The following is a 15,578-nucleotide window of genomic DNA, read 5'->3' on the forward strand; positions in this document are numbered from 1 at the left end:
CTTAAGAGAAAATTTTGAAAGTAATTTCACGGTTGACACCTTCTTCCACTCGTGACTGTTATCCCTGTTAAACACGTATTTTATCAATTGCGTTATTTTTCTAGTCCAGGGGACGTCAGCAGATAAGGAGTATCACACCAGCTGCAGTGGCGCGTAACGTCGGTCTCTTGCTTCACAAGCCGTCGCAGTCAGTGCGTGTGTGACTCCCTTTGAACAGACGTCTCTTTGCAGGGATGGGGAAAGACATCGACGACGGCGAACTGCAAACGTTAGAGGTACTGTGGAACGTCTACCCACGTACAATACATCAAACGCCTCCTCCATTACGTGTTTACATAATTGCACATGGTCAGGACTAAAAAGAAAAATTTTCTAATACAAGCTGTTCGTCTCGAAGAGTGACATCCAATGACTCCAAACTCGACCCTCGTGCCCCACCTCCAAGGGTGTGACGTGACAGATGGCGCTGTAATCGACTAAAGTCAAAATGGGTAAAAAGCCGTTGAAAAGTGGTAACATCTCAAGAAGTACACATCAGATTATGATTCCAGGTGGTTAGAAATGCAATCATTTTCAAATCTTTAATGTGAAACCGGTTTTTATATCAAAAATACTTTACTTCTGGAGAAATCGCACGATAGTCAGTAATTTCACAAATAAGTGTTCTGCATATACTGCATGTGTACAAACTCGAGTGGCATCACTTACCGTAGCATAAGAACCACATGGCGACGACTTTCAAAACCGCTTGAATATTTGCAGTTGGATACAATAACAACAAGCAGCCTATGTAGATTTTCTTTCACAGATACTTTGCTATGATGAAACAAATCGCCAAACGAATAGGTTTAATACGCATTATTGGTGAGTGAAGAATCCCCATTAAATAAAACAAGTCGAGCACCATAAGTGAAAGAAATTACAACAAAAATGTGGACCAAGTAATTGCGTTCCGGAAAATCAAGTCTTTTTTGCTATAAAACCGGTTTCTTATTTAATATTTTAGCATAACACTCTTTCTACCTCCTGGGATCCTGATCTGATGGGTGATTGAACTGTTTTTAACGCAATTCCATTTTTGTCGATTACAGCACTATCTATAACGCACTGAAAAAAATTTTAATGCGAAAGTTACGAATTTTTCCTGGAGAATCCGCAACAGAAACTGGGGTTCCATTTCACTGTTTCAAACTTGACCCCCTCACCTCCTGGGGGTGGGATATTGGGATCGAGTTTGGTGTCATTGGATGTCCCCCTTCGAGACCAACAACTTTCATTGCAACCTTTTTTTAAATTCGATCCGTAGTTTTCCGCGTATTTCCAAAAATAGTTTTAAATTCCTGACCCTCTATAGCCCATAAGCCACTGACAGTGTGTGGCCAACATACTTGGTAGCAGCATTAACAGTTTCCAGTCCTCTTCGATTTGCGTGTCGAGCGAGGCAGAAATGACTGTCTGTATGCCTCCCTAAGCGCCCACATCTCTCTCGCCCTTTTCTCATCATAACAACGCGAGATGTGTGACGGTGGCCTGCACCAACTTCTCCTTCTCTAAAATGAATTAGTCAATCTTTAAATCGTACCTCGCTACAGCTCTTTCTCAGCCGATCAACCCCTCCACTCTCTGTTATCCTATAACGCAGATGCAAGTAAGTTTAGAGGTGAAACTATCTCTGTACTCCTGAAAAGCACAAAATACAGTAGTCAACTCGCGTGTATCACTGATACCTCAATAGACATACAGTAAAATACTGACTCACGGGAAAAAATTGACTGCCTCCCTGATTTCCCTCCGTTTCGATGTCAACGTTTTCTCGCATCCCACTTGTTGACGCATACTGGATCCCATGTACAAATTGCTTCGCGCGAACCAGAACATACATATGTACTTCTTCAATTTCCCCGCATTTCGGCGTGCGATCAATTTATAGCTATTCCCTAGACATTTTTCGCAATTCTATTGATTTTACGTCAGGTTTGTCCATGCGATCACGACGCAACCGCTCGTTCTGGGTTCTAAAATTGCCTGCCGACACATAGCCAAAACGCACTAATCGGGAGGCGTAATATAGCACTGTATTTGACTGTATCCAGTCACCTCCACATTCGAGGAGCGTTTGCTCTGTTTTCTGTTCACTTAGATGGGTCAGGACTAGGAAAGCTCTATTCTTTCACGAGACGTGGAGTGTAGCGGCCTTCTTCTGACAGGTTCGAGATTAATTCTCTAACGGTGCTGCAGTGCGGGTTGGTCAATGACTGTGTGAGAATGCTCTGTGACTCCCATACGCAGAGAGATGGATCGTAAATTAAGTACTATGCTCGAGGTCTTAGAAATATGTAGAGCGCTGTGTCTGGTATAGTTTGATGATTTAAGTGTTCGAGAATCAACTGTGAATGGACGTCCTGAGTAGTCATCTGTCCGTGTTCGCAATGATACTCGAAAAGTAGAGAAGGGGTGGTCTAGCTATGATACTGAAATTGAGGAAACATGCTGTCACATGATTGGCCGGTGTTTAAGTTAGTGTAAAATTGTTCGCCCTATCAAGTTTCATGTTTGTTATTAGACTACATGGATGGTGTCTTTTGCATCCCATCCCTGTATTGGTTAGCAGATAATGATTGACTGATATGGCTTGTTTGAGGTGGGGAAAAAGTTTTCGTGGATGGACGGCAACTTCTGGGGGTTGCAAGCAGCGAAACAGTGATCGCGTACATGAGTGCAATATGAGGAATGAGTCGAAAGGGGACGCATAGTCGTCAGCTATTCCGTCTGTGTGAGTGACGAGTCTAAATGTATAGGTCGTCATTCGCTTTCGGACATCAGTTTGGAGACCTACGCCAACGCCGCAAAAGTCTTCCACTTTCGTTATGTTGTAAGTGGGTTTTTATTTAAAATATCCAGATGTGTGGCGTGTTATGGTAGTTGCAGTAACAAAATTATTTACACAGCGCGATGTCTAGTTTTCTGTGTGAGGCCGTGTATCAGGGCGTCTTAATGTTAGTTTAGAACATGAGACAGGCATGGAACTCGTGGCAGAAAAACGAAATGTTTGGCGTTGTACAAAAACGTGTTAGTAAATAGTGTTTGAGACAACTAAACAGGACCAGATGGAGCGTGTCATACGATAATTCGCCTTGAGAACACGTGATCAGACTTTAAAGTGGCCTCGGCGGTGACTGTATTTTTAATAGGATCGTGTCATAGACACAGCAGGAGTAGCAGTAGTTCTAATATGTAGCAGTAGCAGTTTGAGGTGAGAGCTGGTAAGGAAGGGGCTATACCGCTAGGAATGCTTGGATGGCTGCACGCTACACTATTGTGGGAAGTATTGTGAAATCTGTTTCCCCGCGCTGGAGGCCGACCGCAGCTATGCGTCATTGCGCCCGCATCGGTGCCTTGGTGACTTCTAATTCGTATGAGCTGTTATAGTTCGTAGTTTTTATCTGTTGGGCTGATTGATTTGAAAGGTCGTGGATCTGTAGTACTTGTATCTACTTTGGGGAACGTACGAAATTGCGTGCATTTCCACCGAATAGTCAAAACACGGTCGTGTTGCAGTAATTCAGGTCGTTCTGTTTCTACATGAAGAAGAATATAATAATTCCAATCCCAAAGAAAGCAGGTGTTGACATATGTGAAAATTACCGAACTATCGGTTTAATAGGCCACTGCTGCAAAATACTAGCATGAAATCTTTACAGACGAATGGAAAAACTGGTCGAAGCCGACCTCGGGGAAGATCAATTTGGGTTCAGTAGAAATGTTGGAACACGTGAGGCAATACTGACCCTACGACTTATCTTAGAAAATAGATTAAGAAAAGGCAAACCTACGTTTCTAGCGTTTGTAGACTTAGAGAAAGCTTTTGACGATGTTCACTGGAATACTCTCTTTCAAATTCTGAAGGTGGCAGGGGTGAAATACAGGGAGCGAAAGGCTATTTACAATTTGTACAGAAACCAGATGGCAGTTATAAGAGTCGAGGGCCATGAAAGGGAAGCAGTGGTTGGGAAGGGAGTGGGACAGGGTTGTAGCCTCTCCCCGATCTTGTTCAATCTGTATATTGAGAAAGCACTAAAGGAAACAAAAGAAAAATTTGGAGTAGGAATTAAAATCCACGGAGAAGATATAAAAACTTTGAGGTTCGCCGATGACACTCTAATTCTGTCAGAGACAGCAAAGGACCTGGAAGAGCAGTTTAATGGAACGGACAGTGTCTTGAAAGGAGGATATATAATAAAATTACGTAACTAAATTTTGTTTATTTATATATTTGTCGTCAAGGAACACAATGAAATCCCCTCTTCACTGTAGAGTAACACGCCGCTGGGGGAGTCAGTACTCTAAGGTAGAAAGGAATTTTGATCGGCAGCAGTGGAATAGATGCAGCTGTATGTGGCCTATCCAGATGACACTTTTAGGCGTCTGCATTGGACTGAGACAGTGGTAATGTTTCCGCAGCTTTCGAAAACGAATTACCTTTGAATGCAGAAAACGAATTATGGCACGATACATCATTCTGCGCCATTTTGTTCTGGCTTCTCTAGCGGTGTGCTACGGTACTGTGACACGGGGATTTCATCGTGTACTGGGAGTAGAGACATGTAGCTGCGGACAAACGAAGGAATTATACGAATGGGACGAAATTCGGGAGATTTGATATACATTTACAGACAAGCAGATTACTACAATTTCAGAAAGTTGGTTGTTTTATCCAAAAGGAGCAGCTTCAGAAATTGAGTATGTCCATAACGCGTGGGTCCACCTCGGGTTCGTATTCAAGCAGTTACTCGTCTTAGCACTGACTGACAAGGTTGTTAGATGTCCTCCTGAGGGACATCGTGTCAAAAACGAAATGGCACTGCAGACCGTCACCGCTGGTTGTCGGTCGGCATGGCAGGCGACAACGATGTTGTCTAGGGCGTGGCCACACACATCTTCGTTGCTCGTTGGGGCCCAGTTCGAAGCGGAACTCACCACCAAAGCCAATTTTACTCCAGTGAAAGAGACCTGGTGTTGGTCTGGGATGCCATTTCTCTTCATACCTGGTCCCCTTTGGTTGTCTTCCGTGGCACTCCCACAGCACAGCGGTACGTCTGCGACATTCTATGTCTCTTTTTGTTGCCCTTTATGGCAAGCTACTCAGGGCTTACATTTCAGCAAGAAAAAGCCCACCCCCACACAGCGAGAGTTTCTGCTGTTTGCGTTCGTGCTTCCAAACTCTACCTTGGCCAGCGGGGTCGCCCAATCTCTCCCCAGCTGAGAGCGTTTGGAGCGTTATAGGCAGGGCCCTCCAATCAACTCGGGTTTTTGATGGTCTACAGAGCCAACTGGATAGAATTTGGCACGATATCCCTCAGGACAACACCCATCAACTCCATCAATCAATGCCAAACCGTAAGTTCATAGCATTTTTTATTTATTTATTTATTTAACCTGGCAAGATTAGGGCCATCAGACCCTCTCTTACATCTAACCAGGCATTCTACTTATTTTACATTCATACGTTTTAGTAGGCATGTTAAACTACATCTAGTACAAAAAGTGAAATAAACAATTAGAAAGGCACACCTGGAAAAATACATACATATAGAGTTTATATTCGTAGATCATAAGTACTGTTATAATTAGACATTATTGAAGAGACAAATTTTAGATAGGAGTGCTGGCAGCAGGGAGTATGAGGGAGACTCATGGTGAAGGGAGGAGAGGAATAGACATGATGAAACATAATTAAGGAAATATAAAGGAAGATTCCCTGACTAATAGAGATAGATGAAGGGGAAGGCATCTCAGGAGCAAGATAGGAGACGCTAGCTTTGCTATTTGACAGATGAGAGGATTGGCCTGGTACATTAATTTTGTGGAGAACTTTATGAGGATGATAGTAGGAAATGCTTCAACCTCTTCTTAAAAGCAGCAGGAAATTGAATTTTGCTCAAGGTAAGGGGCAGTTTGTTCCAGAGGCGGACAGCGGCAACTGAGAAGGAGTTTGCAAAAGTTTTTGTTTAGTGAGTGGGCACAGTTAGGATACCAAATAAGAGTGACCTCGTGTTTCTATTATGATGACATGACAGGTATTTAATCTCTGAAGCAAGGTACTGGGGTGCTTGCGCGACGAGGACTCGGTGAAGTAGACATAGAGTGTGGTAGTCACGCAATTTGTCCGGCCGCAGCCATCCTAGCTCGGAGTATGAAGCACTAACATGATCGTATCAGTGAATGTTGCAGGTGTAACGCACACAGGCATTCATGGTTAGCTCTAGCCGTCTTTTGTTTTCACTACTCGTGCCTTGTTGAATCACATCACAATAGTGGAGGTTCGGTAGAACGAGTGTTTGCACGAGCTGGCGTTTCAAGTCCTGTGGAAATATGTTCCGAAACTTTTTGAGAGCATAGAGACAAGCAGACGTCTTTCGGCACACTGCGACTGTATTCTCCGCCCAGTTGAGATGCTCATCCAAAGTTACACCCAAGTTCTTCACTGTTTTCTGATATGGTATTGGAGTACCGTCGAGCAGAATAGGAGGTAGCCGTTCGCGGAAATCTGAACTTATTAATTTCTGATGGGCTATTAAGATTACTTGCGTCTTTTTTGCATTTAGTTTAAGCCCCAGGCTTTTCGCCCATGTCACTACCGAAGACAGATCATCATTCATCTGAGCGATTGCAGTGTTTACGTCTTCAGGTCTGACGCTTAGGTAGAGCTGGAGGTCGTCGGCATAGAAATGATATTTACAGGAGGACAGAACCGACGAAATATCGTTGACATATAAAGAAAACAAAAGTGGTCCTAAGACTGATCCTTGTGACACTCCCGAGGAAACATGTTTCCAGGAAGATTTTTCATTTACGCAGACAACACATTGCTGTCTGTCTTTTAAGTAGCTTTCAAACCATCTCATTGCACTATCAGAGAAATTAAGCTGTTGCATTTTTCTGAGCAATATATCAAAGTTAACAGTGTCAAAAGCTTTGCTGAAGTCCAGTAGCGTCAATATTGTTGCCTTTCGATTGTCGATGGCACATTTCAGGTCATCTGTTACTTTAATTAGAGCAGTGTTTGTGCTGTAATGTTTGCATGTTGGTATTCCGATTGATATGGGTATATTTATCGATTGTCATTTTATATTTCTAGTACACTGTTGCTATTTGAGTTTGCGTACAGTAATTTTTTTCTTTTCGAGACAATCAGTGGAGCTGTGGACGTCAAAAAATGGAGTGCCAAGTATAGAAATCGAAACATTTCGGACATTTTCTTTTGTTTGAGTTAGGTAGAGGGGTTAGAGCAGCCGAGGCATCAAGACACATTTGCGCCGTATGTGGGGATGACGCCACCGATAGAGGACGGCAAGAAAATGGTTGTCCCGTTTTAAGGAGGAACGTTTTGACATTAGTGAGTCTCCACATTCAGGAAGACCTTCGGGATGTTATGGAGCTCGTTTGAAAGCATTTATCCACAACGTGTAACCTCCCCCTCACTCATCGACCTTAATGACAGTGAAAAATTAAACCGCGTGTACCTAATGGAAATTTGGGAAAAAGCAATCGTCACCGAAGTTAATCTGTCGGTAAAGAGGGAGGAAAGGGTTACATCTAAATGAAAGGAAAAATGCAAATGAAACTGGTGGAAATTAATTTTGAAAAGGGGTAAAGTTAATGAAGAAAGTAAATGTGCGGCCGTTACGTTAACAATTAACTAGCGGTAATTAGATATTTGAGATTTGGGGGAAATTACGGTCGCCAGTTCTAAGGACAATTACTATAGTAACTGAAAAAGAAAGGTAATTACACATATAATTAGCACTAGAAGCATGGCAACTGAAGGTTGACACGTGTAGTGTGAAAACTGAAAGTTTGTCAGAAGTAATAACTTTCGCTGCACTCTGACTTAATTTTGCAAAAGAATTAATAAAACCGGAAAACTGAAAGTTAATTTAGTGACTGAAATTAATAAGAAGCTTTCTTTCTTAAGCACATCGAAATTCAGTAAAATACGGTTAGTCTTGGACTACCTCAACAATCATTTCAAAAGCTACCTGAATCTGCGCAATTTAGAAATAAGACATTTAACTTTGAACTTGAATTAAATGATTCTGAACAATTAACAATAGTAAAATTTAGTACGTACCAAGCTGAGCTGCAGTCACAGGTAAGCTAAAATATGGTAACAAAACTAGCACTCTTAATTTGCGCTTGTGTAATCTAAGTATTGTAGCCAGCTATGAATACTTTAACTGAACTTTGAATTTAAAGCAGTGAAATGGAATTACGCTGGCGTTTGAATTTCAACGACACTCGGGTTCATTTCGGAAAAGGAAGGGACCCTGCTTGGTAATGCAATTGGGACAATGAGCAACAAAGGTTCATGCTAAGTAGCTGTAATTTTGTGAGGCAAATGGAACAATTTGAAAAGCTGAGGTCTGCCATACAGTTCTAAAACTTTACGTGCTTCCAGTCTTCCTTGTTGGTTGGTTGAAGGTTTGAAGTCGTCGATCGAGGAGGTGGCGACAGTCACTCATTGTCGGCCGTCGCTGTTGCAGAAGCTGGATGTTGGCGCGCCTTCTTCTCGACACGGTCACCAGACGAAACGGGCTCTTGATGTGCGCCAGCTAATGCTTCCCGTCCGCGCCACCGTGTCAGAAACTACCATCGCAAGTCGAGCGCAATTACATGCTGCCCAACCCCGAAAGCGCGGCAACTCGCGGGAGCGTCACACAACACACCTGCTCCACCGCTACTCCAGCCAGACTCCCTCTGCCCGCGCTCCACGCGGCAGAGTTAACACTACTAAAGATCCTAAACACTTTCGTTCTCCACACGACCTATCGATGTATTCGTTCGATAGTATAGTTTTCCCTAGGCCAGACCCAGCGTATAAATACAAATAATCTTTACACAACAAATCAATTATACATCGACATAAATGCATAAATATATATATACAAATAGTAAAACAATTACAATATATAAAGGCACAGAAATGTCATATCTTGAGGTAACAAAACAAGGAAAAAAAATAATAGTACAATAGATGGAAATAGGAGGATATGCATCAGAGTATTCGAGAACTGGTAAATGTGATGAACTGTGATCATTCCGCCAACGAACGACATTTGCTTGCAATCCGGAAGATGAATGGCTATCGCACGATCTAAGCTAGAACCACAGAAATCAGCTGTCTACTTGTTTGTAACCACTTGGCTCTCGAACAACACAGCCAGTTCTACCTTGTATCTTTACCGGTGACGAGAAATTGTGTCTTTATGCTAACATAGTGAGAAAAAAGGAATGTCTGAGCCCAGACAAAGCAGCAACTCCTCGTACGAAGACCTACGCACACTCGCAAAAAATAATAATATGTATCTGGTGGAACAATGGCGGTGTGGTGCGATACCAATTGCGTCCACGAGGTGTAACCACCAATGTTGACATTTATTATCAATAACCGAGACGTATTGCAGACATTGAGCCACGGTAAAAATTGCTGTTTTGAAGAGCGCGCCGCAGCGCGTAGTGTGAAGCAGTCGCCCTCCGTTTCTGGCGGTGGCGCCGCTGTGGCAATCGCAGCTTTGGTGTCTCCCTCTGGTGGGAAGGGGGAAAGGTTGCCTGTTCACGTGCATTTAAGGGGCACTATGAGCTCGCCAGTGGGTCAGTCTCTCGTCCCCAGCTTGCTAGTCTGTCTCTCGTCCGCATTTGTTAGGCAGTTAGTGTCTGTCTGTCGTTCGGAGCTGCCTCTGTCATGTTTGTCGGATTCGGTGTGTTGACGAATTTATTGCTTGGAGTGGAACGGCCTATTTCCTGAAATATGTTTTGATCTTGCCTATCATCTTGGGAGGCGTATCTGTGTACCATAGAGCATCTTAATCTGTTTGGCCAACTTGTAGAATTTTATTTAAGATTGCATTTTATGGGCTTTTTTTAAATGGTCATTTTAGTATATAAAGTTGCCAACCTTTCACTGTAAGACTTTTCTTAGAAGTTAAAATCAAGTTGCACCTTCGGTGGCAAAGTTAACATTTTAATTTTAGTATTTTGTACCATTTCCATCCCTCCTACGGGGGTGCATAGTTGGTGAGCTTGTGTAAATTGTTAAAACTTTTAGTTTAAAGTAGTCTGGTGTGTTGCAGATTTGCACCAGTGTAGTCTTTCAGAGGCTGTTGTGAGCGGTCGTAATTACGGCCGTGTCAAAATGGAGTGGCAAGGTTCTCTGCCCGAAAGCTCATACAGTTAAAACTTGTTTCCTTCGCTCTGAATAAATTGTAACTTGATATTTAGAGGGTGCTTTCTGATTACAATTTTAAATCTGTTTCTTTAAAAAAAATGCTTTTAGGCTCTATTAAAGTAAATAAAATTACCATTTGTTAAAAAGGCATTTTAATTATGATTTCATCAGTTACTCACTGGCAACTACTTCCACGCTCACATAGTGTGATTAAACGTGTTAAAGTTCTTGATGAATCGCCAGTAAATAGAATAAATCATCAAGAAAATTCTTTGAAATTAAACCCACGGTTCAGACACAGTCCAAAAACAACGACCGGGAAGAATGCGCGTGTAATGGTGATAACGCGGCCCGAAATCCTGATAGACTGACAAAAGACACTATACGCGAGTTGGCTTGGCGAATCATTCCGCATCCACCTTATTCATTTCATATTGCGCCCTCTGATTTTCACCTTTTCCGCGTCTAGGGAACAGCCTTCAAGGAACTACCTTTCTAGACGAAAACGTGCTCCGAACTAGGCTCGATGGGTTCTTCGCCTCAAAGCGACGTGATTTCTACACTCACGGAATCGAAAAGTTACCCCAGCGCTGGCAGTCTGTTGTAAATAGTGAAGGAGAGTGTGTTACTGATGACTAAACTGCCTGTTATGTGCATATGTTTTGTTTATTAAACTTACGGAAAGATGCTACGAACTTATGGATCAACCTAGTAACTGCTTGCATAAGGAACGTAGGTGGACCAACGTCTTATTGACTTGCTCAATTTATGAAGCTCATTCTCCTGAATAAATCGCTCAGTTTTTCTGAAATTCTAATCGTTTGTTTTGCAGCACATGTACATTTTATCTACCGATTTCCGCTTTCCGTCGCATCCGGATTATTCTTACCTGGTGCGCCTTTGTTTTCTTTTGTCTTCGGGTGTATAACTGCAACGGCGCAATGGTTGGTAATCTCGAGGTATTAACGACTGAACGCTGACCTGACAGAATATATCTCCCATTGTACGTATTAATAATACTTCAGACACCCAATATTGACAAGAGGGAGTCATAGGCATATAAGAATTGAATCCAACAAACAAAAAAACCAAGAATTGGAAGAGAAGACAGTAAATAGAACGGACTGCATGATTGTACACAGACATAAATAAATGAAACTGATTAAAATATTTTCAAAAGAAATTAGCTACTTTTGCTGCAGCAAACAATGAACAATTAATAATTAGGCTCACTACTGTCAATGAGGCTTGTAACTTTGCTGCTGTTGGTCACTGGAAACTGGACTAGATAACTCTATAGACACACAAAACTGTTGCTCATTTGCTCTGCTAGCTAGATGAGTCTGTAGGTATAAAAAAATAAATGTCTGCGTGCTTTGCTGGGAACTCATTACTTTTCCCAGCCAGCGAGGGCGATAGTGAAACCCCTGTTTCATTGTTCATTTTCAGGAGAGGACTGAAATTCCAGAATGCAGTAGAAAAACAAAGGCTGCTCCAGCATTCGAGGAGGTCCTGGACGCCATTGGGTCCAGGGGCAAGTTCCAGACGAGGCTGAACATTGTCTTCGTTTGCATTGCCTCATGCTTCGACATGATGAGTCTCAACGTGTTCTACCTGGCTATGCAGACTCCTGATCACTGGTGCTACGTCCCTGGCAGGGAATTTTCCAACCTTTCGATTGAGGAGTGGAAGAACCTCACCATACCGAGGTTTGTAGTGGTAAATATTTTAGCTTTCATCGATCGAATGTTCCGTCGGTTCTTGGTAGAATCTTTAATACTTTATGGATGAAAACACCCACAACTTTGATGTAAAATTCTACACTATTTATTATTTTTCCACAAACCGATTTTCCGCTGTTATGCAATCATCAGGTACAAGGATAAGTACGTGGTGCAGTGAAATTTTGTTGCATCATGTATTTTAAACTAGTGCATCTAGAGAGTATCTCCATTTCCAGACATGAGCCGCGCGGGATTAACCTAACGGTCTCAGATGCTGCAGTCATGGACTGTGCGGCTGGTCCCAGCGGAGGTTCGAGTCCTCCCTCGGGCATGGGTGTGTGTGTTTGTCCTTAGGATAATTTAGGTTAAGTAGTGTGTAAGCTTAGGGACTGATGACCTCCGCAGCTAAGTTCCGTAAGATTTCACACACATTTGAACATTTTCCAGACATGAAAAATGTAGACGATAGGTTTAAGAATAAAACAAGAGGGGTTGTTTCAGTGTAAATGCTATGTCAGATTTTTCAACTAAGATAAAATAAAGGAAGGGAAGACGAACTATCTCGAAGTAATTGAAATTAATAAACATATATCCATCAGCCCAAGCTCAGTACTGAATGACCACAGTTCCCTCACTCGCCACTTCTAACTGCAGATACTTCTCAAAATCCCAGCCAGGCGATGTTGCAAATTACCCCCCTCCCCCAACCCCGTCTTACTCACATGCTCCATTTCCGTCTATTTCAGTTACACAATTTCCTTTCTTGTGAAAGAAAAATGGTTTGTATAACCACAGCTGATTCACTTACCTCCTTAATTTCTCTACTCTATTTTATCTGTTTGTAACTTAGGAACTGTTAAAGAAAAAGTTATTTTGTTCTGCCACACCTTTCGAATATGTAAACAAAGTTTATTGTTCAGTTTATTTTCTTCTGTGAACAACAGTGGTAATTTGTATATGGTCCAGCCGGCCGCGGTGGTCTAGCGGTTCTAGGCGCTCAGTCCGGAACCGCGCGACTGCTACGGTCGCAGGTTCGAATCCTGCCTCGGGCATGGATGTGTGTGATGGCCTTAGGTTAGTTAGGTTTAAGTAGTTCTAAGTTCTAGGGGACTGATGACCACTGATGTTAAGTCCCATAGTGCTCAGAGCCATTTGAACCATTTTTGTATATGGTCCATTAATTAATGTGTCACATATTTTGCCTTAGCTAAATAATCTTACATCGCATTTACACTGAAATAAAATCTGTTGTTCTAATCCTAAAACCTGACGTTGACATTTTTCAACTCTGGAAATGGAGATACTCTATAGATGCACTAGTTTAAAATATTTGCCCCAAACAAAACTTCACTGCACCACATACTTATCTTTGTACCTGTAGATCACGTAACAGCCGAAAACGTGTTTGCAAAATAAATAATAACTCTTGTTGAATATTACACTAGCGTTGTGTGTGTTTTCATTCATAATTTTGGCTTTCATCTACTAAAACTGCCTAGTAATTCAATGGAAAGTGAAACACACTAAGTACAGCTTGTTATACATGTACGTACCGCATAAGATGATAAAAGATGGCAATGACCAATCTTGCTTTAATGTTATCATTCAGAAAATGTAGCGAAAACAGAAATTGTTGCACTTTCAATTTGAAAAATAATAAACAGATAGCGCAACTTGCTTACCTATAATACGGGATGTGTGCATAGCGTGCAACTACTTTCTGTGTCAGATCTTGGAGAAAAATGTATTAGAAAATCCAGAGAAGTTACGGTTCTATGACAGATTTTAAAGGCAACGTTCGGATCCAGATCTTCCGTCTAGTTCTTCGCACAACAGTCTTACGTCCAAAATGAGAGTGGGAACATTAATCTCCAAATTTAAAAATGAGTTCCCATTAGGATATTTCTTCCGTAACGATGTCTGACTACCGTGTGCACAAAAATAACCACTACCAGTACTGAAAAACTTTTTAGACAACTCACTACGAAGAGAGCTGCAGGAAAAAATTTCTGTTACAAACAACTTTATGGGGAGGGCAGTCACAGTTCAGAGGTACTGTGGATAATAATAACACCAACACTCAACACTCAGTGACCATTCGAATTATTAAAAAAATTATAACAATTAAAAAGTCAAGAATGATGGGTATTTCCAAATACCACACATCTGTATGAATGTGCTTTATTTCTACCATTTCAATCTTTCAATCTGCGATTTGTATTCTTGGCAGATAAACTTGAAATGCGTCTATAGTGACGTGAAACCGGTAGTTGCGAATAAAGCACCTTCATACAGCTATGCGGGTTTTGGAAACACCTCGCCATTCTTGACTCTTTAATTATTATAATTTTTATGATAATTCTAATCGTTGTTTACTGTCGACTGTTGGTATTGTAAACTCAAACTAGTTTTTATATTGAATAAACAGTGAGAAGTACACCTTTTTAAAGCTTATCTTTACCAAGAATCTCGCTGTAAGAAAACCGATGCACAGATTCTATATCTACATCCATACTCTGCAAACCACTGCATAGCGCACGGCAGAAGACACTTCCGGTTTACAACGTTTTAAGATGTTCCTCTTTTACATTCGCGGGAAAAATCTGCGCTCTCTGTAATTAGTCTCATTTTGTCCAACATATGTAGGAGGTGCAGTATATGCCTAGATTCGTCAGTTAGTAGTAGATCTCGTAACTTTGTATGTAGGGTTTACAGGTATAATTGGCTTTTCCCTTAAGCGTTTTGCCAGCGGCCTGGGACGGAAGTGGGGGTGGGTTGGTATTAGGGTGGGGTGGTGGGGCTAAACACACAAAATCCCCCATACGACTGCACACAGTGTTACGGAAAACGTGCACATGGACCAGAATATTTTATGACCGAGTGTCTAGACCTCAAGACCTGTTTCCTGTCTTTACTTGTTCTCTTGTTGCTGCAACCACCAACTAAAGGCTGATCCTGAATTTGTTATTTACTAATTAGCTGCAGTTTGAGGGGACATATACACAACGAGGACCACAAATATCTGATAAAGACTCACATGTATTCTACCGGTACAACACAATAATGTGGTCTGCACTGTTCACACGAAAGATACAAATCAGTTCGTGCACGACAGTTGGCGTTTTTCAGAGAGTCATGTCTTGGGTTCTGTTGATCACAGAGATAAGGGCTCAAGTGTTCTGGATACTATTCGGCCTAGCGACCGTTTGTACACGTACAGGTAGAACGATCATGCTGTAGTTTCTTCTTCTTCTTCTCGTTTTGGCCATGTGAGGACAACATTAATTCGGATCAGCTCGTTTCTTCTGGTCCCTCTCCTTGTCCAATACTGTTTCGTTCTCGTACTTTGCATCCTTCTTCGCTCTTCCGTCCATGATGATTTTGTTATGGGTCTAGGTCTGTTCTCTAAACCCGTGAAAGCCTGCATTTTTTCAACTTATAAGTTACTCTGCTGTATTCTCTGGTTCCTTCATTCGCATTTCTTCCAGATACCTTTCACATATTGGGTCCAGCGCACTTTGGTTCTCTTTTTCACCAAAAACTGTACTATTTGCTGTGTTAACCTCCCCTGGTCAGTTATGAGGATGTGTCCGAAGATCGCGCTCCGCCTTTTCCTGGTGATGTCGGAG

The 15,578-nt window shown here is 41.9% G+C and overlaps 1 protein-coding gene across 1 annotated transcript in view; it reads left to right on the forward strand.

Moving 5' to 3' along the window:
- The first annotated feature begins 175 nt into the window (after window positions 1-175).
- LOC124606607 (beta-alanine transporter-like) overlaps window positions 176-15,578 on the forward strand; it is a 62,584-nt gene continuing 47,181 nt past the window's right edge. The window contains exons 1-2 of the mRNA XM_047138591.1: window positions 176-275; window positions 11,675-11,934. Of these exons, the coding sequence (XP_046994547.1) occupies window positions 234-275; window positions 11,675-11,934 (302 nt within the window). The 5' untranslated portion in view covers window positions 176-233. The remainder of the gene's footprint in view (window positions 276-11,674; window positions 11,935-15,578) is intronic.

Source organism: Schistocerca americana, chromosome 3 (genome assembly GCF_021461395.2).
Source record: "Schistocerca americana isolate TAMUIC-IGC-003095 chromosome 3, iqSchAmer2.1, whole genome shotgun sequence".
Lineage (NCBI taxonomy): Eukaryota > Metazoa > Arthropoda > Insecta > Orthoptera > Acrididae > Schistocerca > Schistocerca americana.